Source organism: Lepisma saccharinum, chromosome 26 (genome assembly GCF_977018435.1).
Source record: "Lepisma saccharinum chromosome 26, izLepSacc3.1, whole genome shotgun sequence".
Lineage (NCBI taxonomy): Eukaryota > Metazoa > Arthropoda > Insecta > Zygentoma > Lepismatidae > Lepisma > Lepisma saccharinum.
In genome coordinates, this window is record NC_139254.1 from 11,244,292 (window position 1) to 11,264,742 (window position 20,451).

The 20,451-nt window shown below is 38.6% G+C and overlaps 1 protein-coding gene across 9 annotated transcripts in view; it reads right to left on the minus strand.

Annotated features, from left to right (window-relative positions):
• The window catches only part of scaf6 (SR-related CTD associated factor 6), a 112,743-nt gene that overhangs the window by 62,834 nt on the left and 29,458 nt on the right, over positions 1 to 20,451 (minus strand). For all 9 annotated transcript variants that reach the window (XM_083112776.1, XM_083112769.1, XM_083112775.1 and 6 more), the window contains exons 3-5: positions 19,608 to 19,894; positions 9,748 to 9,983; positions 2,177 to 2,251 (exon numbers count right to left, since the gene is read on the minus strand). In XM_083112776.1, coding sequence (XP_082968902.1) covers positions 2,177 to 2,251; positions 9,748 to 9,983; positions 19,608 to 19,894 — 598 coding nt within the window. The remainder of the gene's footprint in view (positions 1 to 2,176; positions 2,252 to 9,747; positions 9,984 to 19,607; positions 19,895 to 20,451) is intronic.

Genomic DNA, 20,451 nt, shown 5'->3' on the forward strand with positions numbered 1-20,451 from the left:
ATAGCTCGAACAGAAAGTGAAATTTTCTAAATTTTGATGGCATCGTATTCTGTTTGCGTATTAAATTTAAGACAACTTTATGCTCAGTGAAGTTAATATGAACTGGCGTGTGAAAAAAAAAGAGAGAGAGAGAGAGAGAGAGTGTGATAGAGAGAGAGGGAGTGTGTGTGACAGTGAGTGTGTGAGAGAGAGAGAGAGAGAGAGAGAGAGATAGAGAGTGAGATAGAGAGTGAGAGAGAGAGTGAGTGATAGAGACAGAGGGAGTGTGTGTGACAGTGAGAGAGTGATAGAGAGAGAGGGAGTGTGTGTGTGTGTGTGTGTGTGTGTGTGTGTGTGTGTGAGAGAGAGAGAGAGAGAGAGAGTGAGTGAGTGTGAGAGAGTGATAGAGAGAGGGAGTGTGTGTGACAGTGAGAGAGTGATAGAGAGAGAGAGGGAGTGTGTGTGACAGTGAGAGTGATAGAGAGAGAGGGAGTGTGTGTGACAGTGAGTGAGTGAGAGAGAGTGAGGGAGTGTGAGTCCACACACTGGGCCTACATTTTGAAGTGGGACCTGAAGTAATGTGCAATGAACATGGGAGCCCTTGGTTACAAGAGAACAGAATTACCACAATACCATCGGAGACACATTGATGGCATCTTATGCATGTGAAGATAGGTATTGGTTGAAAAGTAACTTGATGGATTGATGGGTAATGATTAGGTGACAAATTAGGTGACAATCCTAATGATTGATATTACTATTTATTACTAGGAGGTAGGGTTTTGATGACGAGACCAGATTTTAAAGGGATAAATTTTACTCTAAAAAGGACCAAAAAAAGGGAAAATTATTGCCAAAAAAAAGGAAATGAAAAAGGACTATAGTTTATTTTTGCACTCCACTAAAAATATTATTTTAAATGAAAGAACAATATATACCATTCATATATAAAAGTGGATACATTAAATTTCGTATGAAGTAAAGTAAGAAATGCAAAAAATGTAATGCATCCCTTTTTATATATGAATGGTACATATTATACTTTCATTAATTGGTTGATTGATCGAGTTGGTATTTTAAGTCCACTTTATGTGCAGTAAGGCTAATTGGGACTGAACCTACAGTGTAAACTAGGATCCGAACCACTGTGTCTCCACCAGGTATTGAACCCAGGAGCCCTTGATTACAAGGCAAAAATAAACAAACTATAGTCCTTTTTTAATTTCATTTTTTTGAAGGTAAAGTACAGCAAATAATCTTACCATCTGTTTTGATGAAATCTTCCTTGAAACAGCTTACCGCATTCCATAGCTTTCTGCCACTTGTACCTGTCTTCGCCATTTCACTGACACTCAATACTGTCGTCACTGTCACACAGTTAAGTTAGAACTATTCAAAAAAACTTCACAAGAAAAGTCTAAATCTAGCAGATGAGCACACTTTCAAATCAACAGTGAATGCAGCTGATAATGCGATTGTTACTGCTTAAGCCCAGATCGCATTGTAGCAACAATCGCTGCAACATACTCCCAACATGGAGGGAAGGTAAGGTAGAGGTGCTTGTTCTTTCCTTCCTCTAAGCTGTACCAAATAGACAATTGTTGAATGTTTTGTTTTGGGGTCGTACAAAATATTTGATATCTTGTCAATAAAGGGACCAAGGAAGATGTTTTTTCAAAAAAGGAAAAAAACAACTAAATGTAGGCTGAAAAACTAGTCAACAATGTTTTTAAAAAGGGGAAAAATGGGAAGTGAAACCATGTAATCTTGTTGGTAGAAGACATTTATCAACACCGTTGCTATTTATTTTATGATCTGTGTTGAAAAATAAGAAAAGGAATTCCCTTCAAAATCCGGTCTCTTACTTATGTTCCATAGCTCAACCAAATCTACCCTACCACACAATACAGGGGATCAAGCTCATGACTCCTTCATTACGGGGTGACAATGTTAACACTACGCCATAAACGAGGCTTGCAGCATTGTCAAGGAATGATCGAAACCCACTGAAATTCCCAGCACAAAAAACAAAAGGGTATTGTACCATGCAAGGGTGTATCCCATAAAGAGTAGTTGCAAAAATTTCAGCACACTTAATAATTCAGTAACAATATTAAATCATACCCCCGGACTGAACAACAAGCGAGAAAATTGATGCCAATTAAAAGTGCAACACAAACAACAGAAATTCACTTACCAGTGATGCATAACATCGTTGACTAGATAGATTAAGTGCAACTTTTGAGTGAAAGGTGCACCTGGAGAGATAACTCTGCAAGAGAGTACAAAATTTTATTAGCCACACTCAACTCGGACACAACACACACACAACTGTGTTACCAAAAAACTCAGCAAGGTACGAGTAAAGGAATTTAACTGTATCAGGAGAACGAAGTGTTAAAATAATAAATAACCCTTCTTAATTTAGGAAACCTATTAAAAAAAATGAATGATGCATCAGAGAATGTGACTAGCTATGATGCATCTATAGTTTTGAGCACACAAAATATGGGGTGGTTATAAATTATTGAGCGCTTTTCACGTGACTATTTCTTTGGTTGCACATGATAAAGAAGCAGTAAGAGTTCGTGTCGACATCGACAGAACATACGTGGTGCTATAGTGGCAAAGTAGGGAACCTCAGTACCAAAATGGCTATCATACAATAGAAAGCTACATGTGTTATTTGGATTCAAGACGATTTTGCTTAGAGTACAAACATAATTCTCCTGGTGAGGACTCCATAAAATGTAGTTATCAGCAATTTACGGATACAGGAAGTGTCCTACATAGAAAAGGTGCTGACAGACCACCAGTCTCCGAAAAAGACATTCTGGATCAAGTGAAATACGCTATTATGAAAACCCCAGGTAAATTGACTTGTCACAGATGTTGTAAATAATTATTTTCCTGTAGTTTACGGTTATTACAAGCATAAGAAAACAGTTTTTTCTTTGTGACGTTTCAGGAGAACACACGCTCCTTTCATCAGACATTTATTTTCATTTTGACTAAAGATACAGTTATAACAATGGTTAGTAATTTTTAAACAAAAAGAATCAGTTATATAATGGATGTTGTCAATGTTACATTGTTGTAATATAGCAACTTAACTGTGAAAAAAGCAGTCTATTATTATTATTATTATTATTATTATTATTATTTTTTTTTTTTTTTTAAATTATGAATCCCAAATATCATCAGGTAATTCAAATTCATCATTGTTTTCACAAAGTCTCTTGATGTTTTCTGTTACATTAAATTTTAAAGATGGTGGCTTACTCCATTTGTGAAAAAGAAAACTCCACACTGGATCTATGTTACCATTTTCATTATTTAATTTATTCCAGTGTTCTTCTGCAATGAACGAGGCTTCCCAGACATTCAACTCTGTGTTTCCCGTTAATCTTTTTAAAACCCTTCTCTTTTTAATCAAATGCTTCTCTTCGATGATATGAGTTGACAAACCTGTTCTTGGGTTTAGATTTATAATGTCCAAATCATGTTCGTGCCATCTTATTGCCATTTTCCTTGCTGTTTGTCCCACATAATCTTTTGAACATGAACAACTTATATTATATATTCCTGTGGTTTCCACATCTGGTAGCGAGTTTCTCATTTTGAATTCATTAAATGTACATTCCAAACTTCTTGGTGATTTAAAAACAATTTTGAAATTAAAACTTCTAAAAATTTTTGCAATTTTATGTGAGAATCCCTTGTGGAATGGAATGCACACAAATTTCTTTTCAACAGATTTTTCATCTTTGTCTGTATTTCTCTTTTCCTTTAGTTTTCTTGCAACTTGTTTTTTGATTTGGTTTATTCTGTTAGTGTGAAAGCCATTTTCTTTTGCTATATTAAAGAGCCTTTCTTCATTATTTTTGATATCCTCATTATTAGAACATAGTCTTTGTGCTCTCAGGAAAAAATTTAAAAATATGTTATCCATTGTTATACGCGAATGTTCTAATTTGGCATGGATGTATTTTTCCCCCGCTAATTTTTTTCTATGGACTGATGTTTGAATTGTTGAGTCAGTTGTCTTAATTTGCAGATCAAGGAAAGAAATTACATTGTTATTCATGGGTTCGCAAGTGAATTTTATGCGACGATGTGATTCATTTAACGATTTAAATACGTCCATGATGGTGTTCTCATTTTTAGCAATAATTAGCACATCATCTACATATCTGATGTAGAGTTTGATATCTGCACCTATCGCATTAACAATTGGAGATTCTATGTAATGAAGGAAAATGCTGGAGATGATTCCGGATACTGGGTTTCCCATTGATAGACCATTATTTTGCTGATAGATTTTGCCATCAAATATAAAGTAATTGTAATTTGCACATACAGTAAACCATCGAACCATTTCCCATGATTCTACTGGGTTAACCTTCATCTCAATAAGCCATCTGTGTAATGCATCTGTGGCACCTTCTATTGGGACACTAGGATATAAATTTTCAACATCAAAACTTGCAATACGATACTCACTATTCCAAACAATATTTTTTAGTTTCTGTTTCACTTCATATGCATTTTTAACACTGAATGGTGTTTGTTGTTTAATTATAGCAAGTCTTTCAACTAAATATTTGGATAGTTTGTATGCAGGATGTGTGAAAGTTGCAATGATGGGTCGAATTGGAGTTCCCGGTTTGTGAGTTTTTGGTAGTCCAAAGGCAATCGGCAGGGTTGAATTTTTGACAATGAGTTTTTTCTTCATTTCTCTTGGTATCGTGATACTGCTTTCAATTACTTTCTTTACCTCATTTATTATTTTAGTTATAGGGTTTCGAGGTGTTTCTGTGAAATTGTTTAATTTGAAACATTCTTCCATTTTTTCTTTATAGTCCTTAATTCGGATAAGGACAGGTTTATTTTCCTTGTCCGATTTTATTTAGAAAATGTCGTTTTCTTTCAACCAGATCTTGAAACCATGAACTTTTTTTCCCAACCTTATATGCTCTTTCTCCCGTTCTGTGTATTTTGGACCTCTGTTAGTTCTTCTGTTGTATTCAAAACTTAAACGTTCATCAAGAGCATCATGTGTGAGACTTCGTAATTTTCTTTTTTCCTCCTCATCATCTAAGAAATTCAGTGCTTTCTCTATTGAAATCACGAAATCTTCCTTGTGTATATAAGCACTACCAACTGAAAATTTCATTCCGAATTGAAAAATTTCTATATACTCATCAGGTACCTCAATATCCGTAAGATTTATAAATAATCTGTTGTCAATGTTCTTAGTTTCTATTTTACCAGTGACATTAACTGCTTCCCTTCTTTCATTGTTGTTGTATATAACTTGTTCTTCTTGAATTAGCTGGTAGAATTTCCTATCAAGTCTCCTTTCTGAAAGCTTGCTGTAGTGTTCTACAACTTGTTCTGTAGCTCTGTTTACTTTATCCCATAGCAAAAGAAAATGGCTTTCACACTAACAGAATAAACCAAATCAAAAAACAAGTTGCAAGAAAACTAAAGGAAAAGAGAAATACAGACAAAGATGAAAAATCTGTTGAAAAGAAATTTGTGTGCATTCCATTCCACAAGGGATTCTCACATAAAATTGCAAAAATTTTTAGAAGTTTTAATTTCAAAATTGTTTTTAAATCACCAAGAAGTTTGGAATGTACATTTAATGAATTCAAAATGAGAAACTCGCTACCAGATGTGGAAACCACAGGAATATATAATATAAGTTGTTCATGTTCAAAAGATTATGTGGGACAAACAGCAAGGAAAATGGCAATAAGATGGCACGAACATGATTTGGACATTATAAATCTAAACCCAAGAACAGGTTTGTCAACTCATATCATCGAAGAAAGCATTTGATTAAAAAGAGAAGGGTTTTAAAAAGATTAACGGGAAACACAGAGTTGAATGTCTGGGAAGCCTCGTTCATTGCAGAAGAACACTGGAATAAATTAAATAATGAAAATGGTAACATAGATCCAGTGTGGAGTTTTCTTTTTCACAAATGGAGTAAGCCACCATCTTTAAAATTTAATGTAACAGAAAACATCACGAGACTTTGTGAAAACAATGATGAATTTGAATTACCTGATGATATTTGGGATTCATAATTTTTTTAAAAAAAAAAAAAAAAAAAAAAAAATAATAGACTGCTTTTTTCACAGTTAAGTTGCTATATTACAACAATGTAACATTGACAACATCCATTATATAACTGATTCTTTTTGTTTAAAAATTACTAACCATTGTTATAACTGTATCTTTAGTCAAAATGAAAATAAATGTCTGATGAAAGGAGCGTGTGTTCTCCTGAAACGTCACAAAGAAAAAACTGTTTTCTTATGCTTGTAATAACTGTAAACTACAGGAAAATAATTCTATCATGCAAGCAATGCGTACATACAAGAAAAACTATTGTTGTAAATAAAACTGTTCAACGTGGTTTATTAAAGACAACGAAATGTGCACAATAATTTATAACCACCCTGTATTAGATGCCAACGGGTATATATTTGGATTTGATTCTTAAAATTGCAGGCAAGTCAGCACCTTGCACCTGTCGCTTTTTAATACAGAGACAAGGCCCCCCCCCCCCTCCTAACAAAAAGTTCAGGGGACTGGGCCTTAACAAGTGTTTTAAAATTCGTCAAAATGTTTCTTTCAGAAACTTAGGGAACTTTCAGACAAGTGACAAGGGGCCTTTCAGGGGCAGGAAGCATTGCGAAAAACAGACCGAGGCAAGATAATGCATGGCACTGAGAAAACAGCTCAGTTTGAGCTTCACACAGTTCATTTTCAAACAGCACACATTGCTTCAGTCTGAAATCTTCCTAAATTAAAACTACATTAATATAATTAAACCTTGTTTCCATATTAAAAACACTAAGTTGACGACCAAGGCAGTTTATTAAGATTTAAAAACACTTTACATGTAATGTTTCAACCCTGTATCAGGGTCTTCCTCAGACGAAGAACTACACTAAGAATTAAAATGAGTTTAGTTCTTAGTCTGAGGAAGACGTTACATGTAAAGTGTTCTTAAATCATATTAAACTGTGGTCAGCAACTTAGTGTTTTCACAACTATGCAGTCATCTAAAGACTAAAATCACCTTACTTCGATAAAAGCAGAGACGTACCACGCGGAAAGGAGGGTGATTTTTGTGCTACTTTTCAGAAGATTACCCCAGATGTAATCAAGTACTGTATTTACACGTGTATAATGCGCACCCTGTTATTTGATAGGGAAAAGTGACAAACAATTATATCTCGTATATAATGCACAGTACAATCCAGGTTCAAGAAATGGCTTTCTTAGTTGTAGGTCGTAAAGCTGTTGCTATGCCGATCAACAGTGAATGACATCATTCCTATTCAATGAGTCACCTGTTGCTATGTGGACCAAGAGAACATTCCATTACAAAGTGAAAAATTGTGGCACATGGTCTTGAAACTTTTGTAAGTGGTTTTGCTCATTTCCTTTTTAAAACTTCAAAATATGTACTTTTTACTATGACAAACGAAACATTTATAGGTGGCACATTTAGGATCCTCAAACTAGCAGTTAGCAACACAAGATTTCTTCCATTAAGGCATTTACACTCTCCATATATGGCATATTATTTGGCCAGTAATACATTTTAATTATTTTATTTCTCCTTATCTTTCTTTTTACAAAGTACCATAAAAATCAGAACGTTCCTTCATTTTGGAATGAGCTTATTTGAACCTTATTGCAAATAAGTGTCACCATCTTGAATGGAATATAGAAACTGCAGCATTTAAGCTTTGCAACGATATATAACATGATCGGGTTCCGTAAACATTAAAAAATTATTCCGTGCATAATACGCACCACACTTTTTCGGGGTAAAAACTTTGAAAAAAAGTGTACATTATACATGAGTAAATATGGTATATATTATGCATTCTTCATATTCTAGATCACCTTTCTGTCTCGTTTAGAGTATTCACAAATAAAGGGACACTGACAAAGGATTGATTGAGTTTATTTTACTTCGCGTTTTGTGCCTCTTGGCTAATTTGCGAAGATGGGGATGAGTGATGAAATTGATGAATGGACATTCATAAACAACCAAGCCCGAGCGGGATTCGAACCTGGTACCCTTGGCATCGCAGCGCGATGTGCTAACCACTCGGCCACAGGATCCGGCACTGAAAAGGAACAACCACGAACAAGCTAGACTCAAACCCACAAACTTTGGAGGATAGATTGTGAACCAATGCCAGTTACTTAATACACTTGGAGACCACAATTGCTAGTAAAACCAGCACCATATCAGATATCAACCCATAATGCTTCAGTTATTCACAGTAGCTATGGTCAGAATATACATCATCAACAATAAAATCTGTAATTTAGATAAGGCATAACTTACACAATATGACATTATTTCATTAAGTAGCCGAAGTCCAATTTGGGCACGTACGTACTTTTCTAATTACTCAAGCTTTCCCACTTCATGTGGCTTCTTCAGGAGAAGGCAAGAATAGTTAAATAGTTAAAACATGTAAAAAGGTAGGTTGGGTTAAAAATATAATGTAAAAGACAATGCAGAGTTAGTTCCCTGTCACTGCTTCCTACTCCATTTCAGGAAAGCTTGAGTAACTAAAAAAGTAAATACGTTGATTAATTAATTTGGTTTGTTTTACTTCGCTTTTCTGCCACTTTTGGCTAATCGTGAAGAAGAGTTTGAGTGATGATATGATGAAATTGATGAAGGGACACTTACTAAGAATGCACATGCCCAAGCCGGGATTCGAACACGGGACCCCCTGTCATCATACACAGTATGCTAACCCCTCCACCACAGAGGCCGGCAAAAGAAAGTACGTGTCTGAACTGGACTTCAGCTACTTAGTAAAATCTGTTATGTTCCAAGTATGAACAATGTTTTAATTGTAATTCTGGGATTAATTATGAAACATACTAAGGTTGATGTGGGGGAAAGAAAAATAGTGGAGAACATATACGATTCAAACAAGAGAAAATAGAATGAAAAAAAAAAACTTATAATAATGAGCTGAATGAAGTATATACATCTACTGATATTATGGCAGTAATCAAGGGATAGAGACTGAGTTGGATAGATCATCATAGAATGAGTTTGTGAGTTTTTGTTGTAAGTCCACTTTATGCACAGATAGATGAATTGGGACTGGGCCTACAGTTTAAAGTGGGATTCAAACCAGTATGTACCTCCACTGGGTATCGAACCTGGGACCCCTTGATTACAAGGCAATGACGTTACCACTCCACCATTTGGGAGGTCCCACCTTAGAATGAATAATGACAAATTAGGAAAAAAAAAGAATTCTTCACAAGTTGCAGCTTAAACCTCATACTATATCGGTATTGACAATAATTACGTTCAGTTGAATATGAAGTTAGAAGTGTTTTCACCTTTACAGTATGTGCATGTTTAAGACTATGAAAGAAAATGAAGAAATTGAGCCTTGATAGTTTGAATGGGATACCAAATTTCCGAACTAAATATTTTATGAAGCATAACTTACAGCACATGCCATCATTTCACTAAGTAGCTGAATCCAGTAATCCATCTTTCAATAAATAAATGGTCAACAGGAAGTGCTGCCACCTTTACCTCCTGTCAGCCATACTGAATAAGACAGTCTGTCATCAGCCTGAGATGGATTAGGAAGCAGTGACAGGGTACTCTGCCAAGTCTAAATTTCATATCCATATTTGGTAGGAAAATTAGGGTTGTACGAATTTAGAAAGTATGCACTCATTACTTACTTTTTGAGAAGGTACTTGGCAATTACTTCATTGCACTTGGGTGAGGAGGAGCGAGCAAATATCCACCCTTTCCCTGCGGATATAGAATCCTTCGTGCAGGTGTCAATGATGGGTTGGAGGATTTGGTCTAATTCAATAAAATTCACCCCTGCTTCATCGGCCAGCTGCTGTAGACTCTCTTCTTGCGCTTTACGTAACGCTTCCTCTATTTGGGTCTGCTGCTGTTGCAACAATACCTGAAACAAAAACAAAATATTTACTCTTCCTCATTTTAGCTTCTCAAGTCACAATATACAGGGTGTCCCATAAAAATGTATACACAAATCAACAGGAATATGAAAATCAAGTGTTCATTGCATTTTGAAGCAGTGGCATTCGAAGAGTTACATTCCAAGAAGAGTTCATGCTCTCAATGTAGATGATCCAGACCATAGTGTGCAGTTTTGTGAGTGGTAATGGGCAAATGTGCAGAAGAGATGGATTGGATGAGAATTTTTTGGGGGGGGAAAAATTTCATAGTTTACCTACCAATATCTTCACACACAAATGGTGGGATCGTTTCGTTTGATTGACTTGTTATTGATTTTTAGTTATGGTTATTAGATGTTCAGAATCTACTTCATGATTTAACAACTGCCACAAGAATACTATTTTCTGCAGCAAACATGAAAGTGAGCTGTACTTTTTTTTATTCTTTAGTCTTTTAATTCAGTGGAGCTGATGGGATGCTCTTGATGTGAGCTAAGAAGGATTGTTGGGGATTCATGTCCGAGGAACCGGGTTCGAGCCCCAGAAGACCTTCTACAGTGGAATTAACATATCCAGATCTTTCTGAACGTGTTAAACGTCCTGCGCTGCGACAACGGACTCTCCCTGAATTTCATCCGGACTTAGCATTGGACGACCCACCTGCCATGGCTACTGTGCAGGAACTTCAAGCAACGGTCGCCCAGCTTCAAGCCCAGATGAACCTCATGAAAGAGGAACTTCAAACTCAACGTGCCGCCGACAATACACCGAAATTCAACGTGGAAGACGCCTTGCAATTACTTCACACCAAAATTTCGGATCCTACCACGCCCACGCGGGACCTTATCGAGGCCAAGCATCTCATTCTTGAGAATAAGTTTCTCCCAAATATGATTCCGGAGGACAAAACTTTCTTTTACGATCGGCTTCGTACCCTCAGCATCGCCTTTATGCGTGGCTGGCGTGTTGCGGTTCATAATGCCTCGACAAGTGTAGTGCGCGGACTGGATATTGTCGTACCTCCCCCGGCGCCAGTTTATCAACGGGCTCCTCCTACACCAGGATGGGGTCGCAAGCCCTTTCGGGCACCGGCTAAGAACGAAACCACTCAGTAGGGCACTTCTTAGACCGGCTCCGCCTGGCCCTCCTGACCATTTGTTACCTGTGGAAGTGTTTGATCAGTTAGCACGAGAGGCAAATTGGCTCATTGAAGTACAACCGGAAGATATCGAAGAGGGCTGGGATTTTTGGCGACCTTTAGTCCATGAATTAAGCGACATGATACATGCTCCCCCAGATGAAGAAGAAGACCAAGACGGTGAAGATCAAGAAAGTGATCAGGATCAAGATTCCGACGAATCTGCGAGTGATATTGAAACAGACAGTATTCGTCTTATGGTGACTCAATGGCTGCGCGGCCCCAATTTTCCCATGGTGCAATTTCAGCCCCCGGGAAACATACCTACAGCCCCCCTGTTGACCCATACGCCTCCGACCGCTTGTGCTACGCGATTACATCGTACCAAGGTAGGCCTTTTACCGACCATTATGCAAATGTGTCAAGCTGGAATCTTAGAAACGTGTGACCAAGTGTTAAATGCCTTCCCTCTTTTTCTGGTACCTAAACCAGAAAAGAATACCTTTCGTGTTATATATGATTGTAGTGAGTGGACAAAACTGTATCCAAACTTACCTTTTCGGCTCCCGTCACCCTATATGCTCCAGGATCTTCCTCCTGAATTCACGCACATGTTAAAAGTGGATCTACGGGATGGGTTGTATCACATTAGGCTGGCTCCAGTCCTGAGCCAATATTTCGGAGTGTACTGTGTGGGCCACTTGTTTAGATTCAAGTGTTTACCTATGGGCTGGACTTGGGCCCCTTACTATATGCAAACATTCACAGACATGTACATGTAAGACACAGCAAAACAATACTCGGTGGCTGTTGCCACTTATTATGATGATATTCTCTTTGTGGGCAGTCCGGAGCATCTGGCATCCATACCACAGCGTTTGTGTAGTGATGGTTTAGCATTAAATCTACAAAAATCAGTGCTCCAACCTACTCAGGAGGTAACCTATCTCGGCACCCTCGTCAACTTGGCGACCATGACAGTGACAGTGCTCCCCAAATATTTACCCTTGATTCGGACCATTCCGCGTAAAGCATTACGCTTCCGCAGGGTCCGACAGGTATTAGCAGGTTTTCTAACTTGGGTTGTCCCGACCACCTCGTTATCTTATCCCTTGACTTATGCCATTCTTATGGATAGAGAATCGTAGGCAGTTTCCCTTATGAAAAAGACGATGTCGCTACCTTTCCAACTACAGACTGCCTGGCAACCCTTACGCATAGTGTACAGTGATGCAACACCCACACAAATTGCAGCGGTGGACCATTTCTGGCATTGTGCTGTTTCAAATGCCTTTGGAACCACCTTGGCCAATCTTTGAGGCAGAATTTCTAGCAGCCCTAGGGGCTTTAATTTGTAATTATGATGAGCCTGCACTTTTATATTGTGACAACCAGGCTGTTGTGGTGTGCCTTACACGGCGTGTGTGTCATGTACCTCAATTACTGTATTTAGCACATGTAGTGTATACCTCTGTAAAATTCCATGTTTTGTATGTACCAACCAATGAAAATAAAGCAGATGCTCCTTCAAGAGATCCGATCAGTTAAACCGCAGCCAATCTGCGGCTCCGCTGTGGTCACGTGATCCCAGCGTACCAGCCACAGCGGAGCTTAGTTTGGAGAAATAAGGTCCCGCGTGGGCGTGGTAGGACCCGAAATTTTGGTGTGAAGTAATTGCAAGGCGTCCTCCACGTTGAATTTCGGTGTATTGTCGGTGGCACGTTGAGTTTGAAGTTCCTCTTTCATGAGGGTCATCTGGGCTTGAAGCTGGGCGACCGTTGCTTGAAGTTCCTGCACAGTAGCCATGGCAGGTGGGTTGTCCAATGCTAAGTCCGGATGAAATTCAGGGAGAGTCCGTTGTCGCAGCGCAGGACGTTAACACGTTCAGAAAGATCTGGATATGTTAATTCCACTGTAGAAGGTCTTCTGCGGCTCGAACCCAGTTCCTCGGACATGAATCTACATGAAAGGTTTCGAATTTCATGCACTTTTGGATTGTTGGCATCTTGGGCAGTGGTAAACAATGCCTGGTGTTTTCTTTCAGTTTTAGTGTTGGATGATTTCAGACACGATTAATTTAGCTTGTATCCGTTTCTGTGCTACGACTGACTGGATAATTGTAAAATACTCAGTTTTCGTTGTCTAATGCTTATGTATTTCGAAAATTTAATTTTTAAATTATGAAATCAAATTATCTACATTCAAACAAAAATCAATAAGTGTGTGTTTATCTAAACTATATTTGGGTGTGTACGGGGGGGATTTTGATGAATGATTTTGGGGGGATGCATCCATGGCAATGAGGGGATGGGCACTCCTGGTTCACCACACCTGACGCCATTACACTTTTTGTGTAGGGTTGCATAAAAGATATAAAGTTTACGGTACAAAATCGACAAGGGTCGACGAATTGAAGGCAGCCATTGAACGAGAATGAGCACATATAACAAATGATGATTCTTGGTATTTGGATCCCACTGCTTTGAGTTTCCAACATTGCCTGGACCAAAACAATTATCAGTTTGAAAACAGGCATTGGCAAAGCAAATTATCAATGTCTGTAGATAATTTTAAATTTTGAAAATGAACTGTATCTTAATAAACACTGACTATATAATCACTCAAAGTGGATACATTTTATTGGGACACCCTGGAGTTTCAAGATGAACTGATGGAAACTGATTAAATATACAGTTCCTTACTCAAATGAAAAGGTTTGCCCAGATCTTGCCACAAATGTTTAACTTTTTTTTGGTTCCTGTGCACATACTCTTGGACATTCAGTACAGACGTATCTTTTTGGATACTTTAACAGTGTGAAACAAAATCCCTAGCCTTTTCCAGCCCAAGAACCAAACTTTACCAGACCAAATCATTAGAGCAAATAGTGTACACGAATACAACTGAAAGAAAATCACAATATTTTAGTGAAACCCTCACGCTTGCAATTACACATAACCAAGATTTAGAATAAGACACTTCACATGTAGAGGTAATAATGAGAAAGGAAACTTAACTGTACATGGGTAAGGGGAGCAAGCAAGTATGAGGGGTGAGCTTTCATGTTCTATTTGCTATGTATTGACTCAAAAATTAACAAAGGATTTCTCATAAAGAAATTACAAGCTTATTCAAAATTATGGATACACTTTCATTCATGTATATTTTCTTGAATATACATTACATATTAATAATATACATACAGGAGAGACAGGAAGGTCTAAAGTTTACAAACTTACAATAGAGGTAACAGATGTTCAATATGGCTGCTGCATGCTGCTCGGCAAACATCTAAGCGGTAGCCGAACTCATCCCACACACGAAGAAGCATCTCTTGTGTAACTGAGTTCACTGCAGCTATGATACGGTTCTGCAGGTCACCCAGAGTTTGTGGTAGAGGTGGTACGAACACGGCTTGTTTGACATACCCCAACAGGAAAAAGTCACATGGTGTGAGATCAGGAGATCTCGGGGGCCACGACAGAAGAGCCAGGTCTTCATTTCCCATGCGACCTATCCATTGGTGAGGAAGGGCTTCATTCAGAAATCTTCGAACAACACAGTGCCAATGAGGCGGCAAAGCCCCATCTTGTTGAAAAATGAAGTTTTGAAAATCTTCATTCAGTTGAGGAGCAAGCCAGTGTTCCAACATGTCGAGATATGAAATCCCACTTACAGTGCTCTCCGCAAAAAAGGTCCGTAAATCTTTCTCTGCGATAAGGCACAAAACACATTTACCTTTGGCAAGTCTCTCTCAAGTGGCAGTGTGGCACGGGGATTTTCAAGACCCCCATATACAAACATTGTGCCTGTTCACTCTTCCGCTTAAGTGAAACGTCGCTTTGTCACTGAACTCTACGTGTGGGAGAAATGTGTCATCCTCCATTTTGTCTAGCATGTTCTCACAAAATTCTATATGCAATATGTCAATCCCGAGAAGCGCCAGTAAAAGTTGTAAGCGGTATGGTTTGTATAGTAAACGAAACAGCATCTCAAAACTCGCCATACAGTTGCTTGAGGTATTCCAAGTTCTCTGCTAGCTGCATTAGTTGACTTTCTAGGACTGCGCACAAAACTGCCTTCAATTAGTCTCGCATCCTCCTCTGACACACGCGGTCGGTCCGTGATTTTTCCTTTGCAAACACATCCAGTTTGCTGAAATTAATTAAACCAACAGTATATGCTCCTCCTAATTGGTGGTTCTATGCAGAATCGAAGACAGAATGCTAGCTGCACTGCTGTTGCCGATTCAGTTTTGCCGAACTCAAGAATGCAGAAAACCTTGTGCTGCACAGTGGCAATGCAGAAAACCTTGTGCTGCACGGTGGCAATGCAGAAAACCTTGTGCTGCACGGTGGCAATCTTACTCGGAACTGAACTGAAGGGTCCTTGGTGGCACAAGCACACTCACTCCAGTGGTTGGTTACGCAACTGCACTCTAGTGGTAGTATTCGAAGCTTTAGACCTTCCCCTCTCTCTTGTATGTATATTATTCATATTCAATGCATAGAGGCACATATTTTTGGTAAATAAAAAAGCAAAATTTCGGTATAAAAACTGAGTCAATTTCGGGTTCAAAAGTGGTAAATAAAATAAAATATCGGTGTTATAGCGGTAAATAATCACATCAAAAATGCTATATAAAATGACATTTTGGTTTTAAAATTGTGAATATAATCCTAAATTTGATTTAAAAACTACACTTATTCCACAGAATTAACATTTCACTTCTACTAGCCCATTTATGTAGTTATCTGAGTATTAAGTTTATTTCTGTGTAAAGGAGTCAATTTTTGTTTCTCCAATATTAACAGCAGAATTAATCAATTTTCCGGGAATTGCATAACTCTCAGGATAATTCAGACCTCAGAAGGTGTCGTGTCTGTGAATAAATCCTAAATTTCGTGTTTAAGAGTTAATTTCACTTTTTGCAGTTCATTTCGCATTATTTCGTGACAAAACATGGTCACAAAATGCATCTCACACCTTTCAAAAACATTAAAAAATAACACTACAATGTGTTTTTTCAAATTTCGTTTTTTCGTCAAAAACGAAATATGCATGCCCCTATCAATGCATATTCAAGGAAATATACATGAATGAAAGTGTATCCATCATTTTGAATAACACTGTATAATTATAGCACAAATAATACATATAGTAAAATTTAGCAATGTATCAATTATAATAACTATCTGCCAAACATGTACAAAAAATTGCAAGAAGAAAGTGATAAATAACAATAACCAGTTATTGTAATAGATTTATACATAAGAGTTAAAAATATAAACCCTTTCTCCATGGTATTTAACATAAAATTTCTAGTCTTAACTGCCAGTAATACTCAGTGCATCTTGCATTTCTTTACATTTAGTGCACTACTACACAAATTGTTTCCCCAGAAAAAACATTAAATTTCACTGACACTTCCATAAATTCTTCAGGATTTCTACACTGGTAGATACCATTTATAATTATTATATCTACCATATTTGCTGGCATATAAGACACTTTTTCCCTTTAAAAATAGGTCTGAAAAACAGGTTGTGTCTTATACTCTGTTTATGATTACCAGTACCTTCAATTCTAATCTGGATGAGGTTTCAACTCACTCTTCCTTCAGCTCTGGAGACGAAGATGACTAACATGTATTCTTTTCTATAGGTCCTTTTCACTCTTATGGTGGCCGGTACTAGTTCTGGCAAGGGAAGTGGGGAGCAGAGATTAGGCCGCAGTCCAACCAGACAATAGCAGTGGCCAGAGGCCAGCATAGTGTGCCTTTAACCTACCCACTGCCCGCTTGCCCGTGAGGACAGGTATACCTGCTAGCCTGCCCACGGCAACGAGTCGACTTGCGTCTTTACCCGGGTTCTTCGTCATCCAGGCGCTCTGCGCTTACAAGGTAACTGGGCATTCAACAAGACCCGGGCGCCTGCAAAACCTGCTGGAAGGAAACAGCCCTCCGGCAGCGTGTCGCTCCAGGTGTTTCATCACCACGTGGACGGCTTCAGCCAGTATTGCCTACTTACGTAGCTCGTAAATCCTACAAGGTCCTAGGAGGAGCTCTCTCCTCCAAGGAGAATTTATATACTTAGCGATTTCAGTTCAGCGTAAGCAGTTTTTATCTTATTGCCAGGAAATGCACGCAGTATTACAGCTTCATTTATTTAAATGAATGATCGAGCAAACAAAAATCTCCTCACTGAAAACTAATTGCTTTTCATTGCATGGTGCCTTAACCAGGCACGCAGTGGCGCAACCAGAGGGGGTAGGGTGCATTGCTCACAAGCTTGGACGGAAATTAAGTCTAGCGCCTTTCAGGGTGGGGGTCAAACATTAAAGTACAAGAAAAAACAGACTAGCAGAATTTAAGAGTAGCAGGGCTAAAGGGTACTCAAGATGGAATTAATTTTCATATTTTTCTTGCATTTTCCTTCCAGATGGCCAAGGGCACCTGCAGAGGGGGAATGGAGGGGTAATTGCAACCCCTTGATTTCAAATTTTATGAAAGTAGAAATATATTATAAAATATTATCCAGTCTCATCAAGTTCAATGCCGTAGCAAAGGGGTAGCGGGAGTCGGCCCTGAGCGCCGAACGATCTAAGTGAGAAAAGTTTTAAAACAGAGAATGCTATGGCGGCCCGTGATATTATTTGCTATTAATGTTGGTTTGTTACGAGTTGGATGAATTGATTATGTAATACGTCGCTCCATGTGAAAAGAAAATATTGTAGATGGAAATTTTACATGCCATATGTCTGTACATTCGGAATGCATTTATCATGCACTTTCTTTCTTTCAAAAACAGTTTGTGTGCTTGTTTTCCATTATTAGCTAATGTGAAATTGACGTGTTGAAAAAAATATTTCTAATCCTCTGTTTCAACACAAATGCGCGTGAGAACCGACTTCTACCCCCTTTTTGCGTGATTTATGAGGATTATAATGCCTTTCATGCTACTTTATTACTATTATTGTGATTGTTCTTGTTGGCACATTTATCCAAGTACTTGGCCCTACCCCCCAAACGAGGGTAACGGCAATGGCCCTGGCTGGCTACGGCCCTGGTGTTCGCAGTAGAACAGTGTGTTGTTCGACTCGCGACCTCAGCGTCGAACGTGACATGTTTCAGTCCTGTCCTATATCACTATATATACGTATATTGGTTGTTTACGACATATACTTATGGATCCTGTGCCACGGAAAACCTATTTCAATGTGTGTGTGTGTGGGGGGGGGGGGGTAGCAACATTCGTAAATCTCATTTCATTGGTGATGTGGCTTACGAAGCTTCGAGTTCCCTTTTTTAAGTAGTGAAAATCTATTGCAGTTGGCAACACTGCAGAACGGTGTGGGCCAGGTGCAGTTTCTACTCGAAGCAACTACGTCATGCAGAGGGAGGGGTCTGCAGTTGATGGAAAGAACGAACTGAGACCTACTAGGTATCGTAAGACTGCGGGTACCCGGCGGGTCTACAATGCCTGCCAGGAACGATCTGTGCAGGTGGGCATACAAGCTGCTCAAGCGAGGGTGTTGCGCAGGTTGCATGGCATTTCAGGAGCAATGTCTCGCGAACGGGTCTGCTCCAGGTCTTGTGCAGGCCTTTAGCAGTGGCACCGAGAGACACGACGTGGTGGAAAAAAGTACTACGCGAACCTCGTTCTACTGTCTGCTGCATTTCTTATCGTACTGAATTGGTCGCTTCCCTGCTCCCCCACTTCCCTTTCCAGCATTAGGATCGGCCGCCATAACAGTAGAAAAGACCTTTAGTTAGATTACATAAGTCATTTGTTGAAAGTAGACCGACATTTCTCTCTATATTTGAAATAATGTAAATGTATTATAATATTCAGTGATAAAGCTTTTTCCTCAAAGTGTGGACACACCGGTGCATCTTATATACCGGCAAATATGGTAAATTCAAATGCACTTAAAATTGCCTATTTTGACTGTTAATACCTTTTTTGCCTATTAGTGCATAAAATGTCCAATATAATGTTTCAAGTGTGTGTACGAGTCTTGATTATCTTGTGGCTTGAACAGAATTTTAAAAAAAAAAATGACTAATAATGGTGCCACATGTGGCACTGAAAAGTACAGTGAAATCCCATTTTATGTTAAGTTATAGGAAGTTATGAATATGCTTACTATTCATAATTGGAAAATGAGACGCAGTAGTAGATAAATAGAGAGAGACTAAAACTCACTTCTTCCGCAATACTGTTCTATTTGTAGTTCTATTAATTTCAGTGGCCACTGCCTAATTAATAGAACTACAAATAAAACAGTTTCGCATAAAAAGTGAGTTCTAGTTTACTATGATAGAAATTTTCAAAGAACTTTTGAAAATTTATTTGCAATTACAACACCAAAATGCAATTCTCAGTACCAAATTTAAAACTGATGTTCAATTCATGTTTTTACTAAAATTTTAATTGTTTGTGTTTACCGCAAATATATTTTTATAATCTACCTGATGCTGAGCAGCTAGGTTCTGTTCGCTTTGCCGTATCTGTTCCTGCAACTGCTGCTGCTGAACGACAAAGGAGTCCACAGGCAATGCAGGTGTTTGGGGAACCACCATCCACTGGGGAGGTGGGACACTTGGGAGCGGGCTGATGCCCGGCGGAGTCTGATTGTGGACAGAGAGGTTCGGCTGCGGAGGGATTCCCATCGGAGGCACTGGCTCGTGCTGCAGTATATGTGGAGGAGGAGGACCCTGGTTCATTGTCGTGTCTCTAACTTGCTTCTGCTTAAGTACTGAAAGCAAAAGGCAAAGTAACTGGAACACATTTCGTAACAAATATGTTCAAATATAGCAGCGGGAATGATAATATACTGAAAATTATCCACTGAAAAAAAAGTATGTAAACAGGTCTGATAAATCTGTACTTAATACTAACAAGTAGGGGTACGATATTAATGCACAATAAAATGCCAGGAAAATGCTCTATAACATTTTCAAAATGCTTTTTTACAACAAACTTGTGTGTATTGCAATGCACTACTAACATCGGCTGTGAAAGCAAAGTGCCTGCTGATTCTCTCTTAACAAACACTTGAACACTCAAAACCACCTCTACCGATACTAGAGAAGCAAATTTGAAGTAAACTATACTCTGTCCAGGGAATATCTGGAGCGAATGAACGAAAGCAAGTATCTGCGCAATTAGTGACCCGTGAGAGCTCGACGAATAAGCACATGCGAGGGAACGGGATTGCGTGAAGGCGGAAAGTGACTGCAGTTTTCAGCTGTTTGTATCAGCATGTACAGCATTGCTCCACCCACGGCCTTCCTATCCTTCTGCACGACCTTG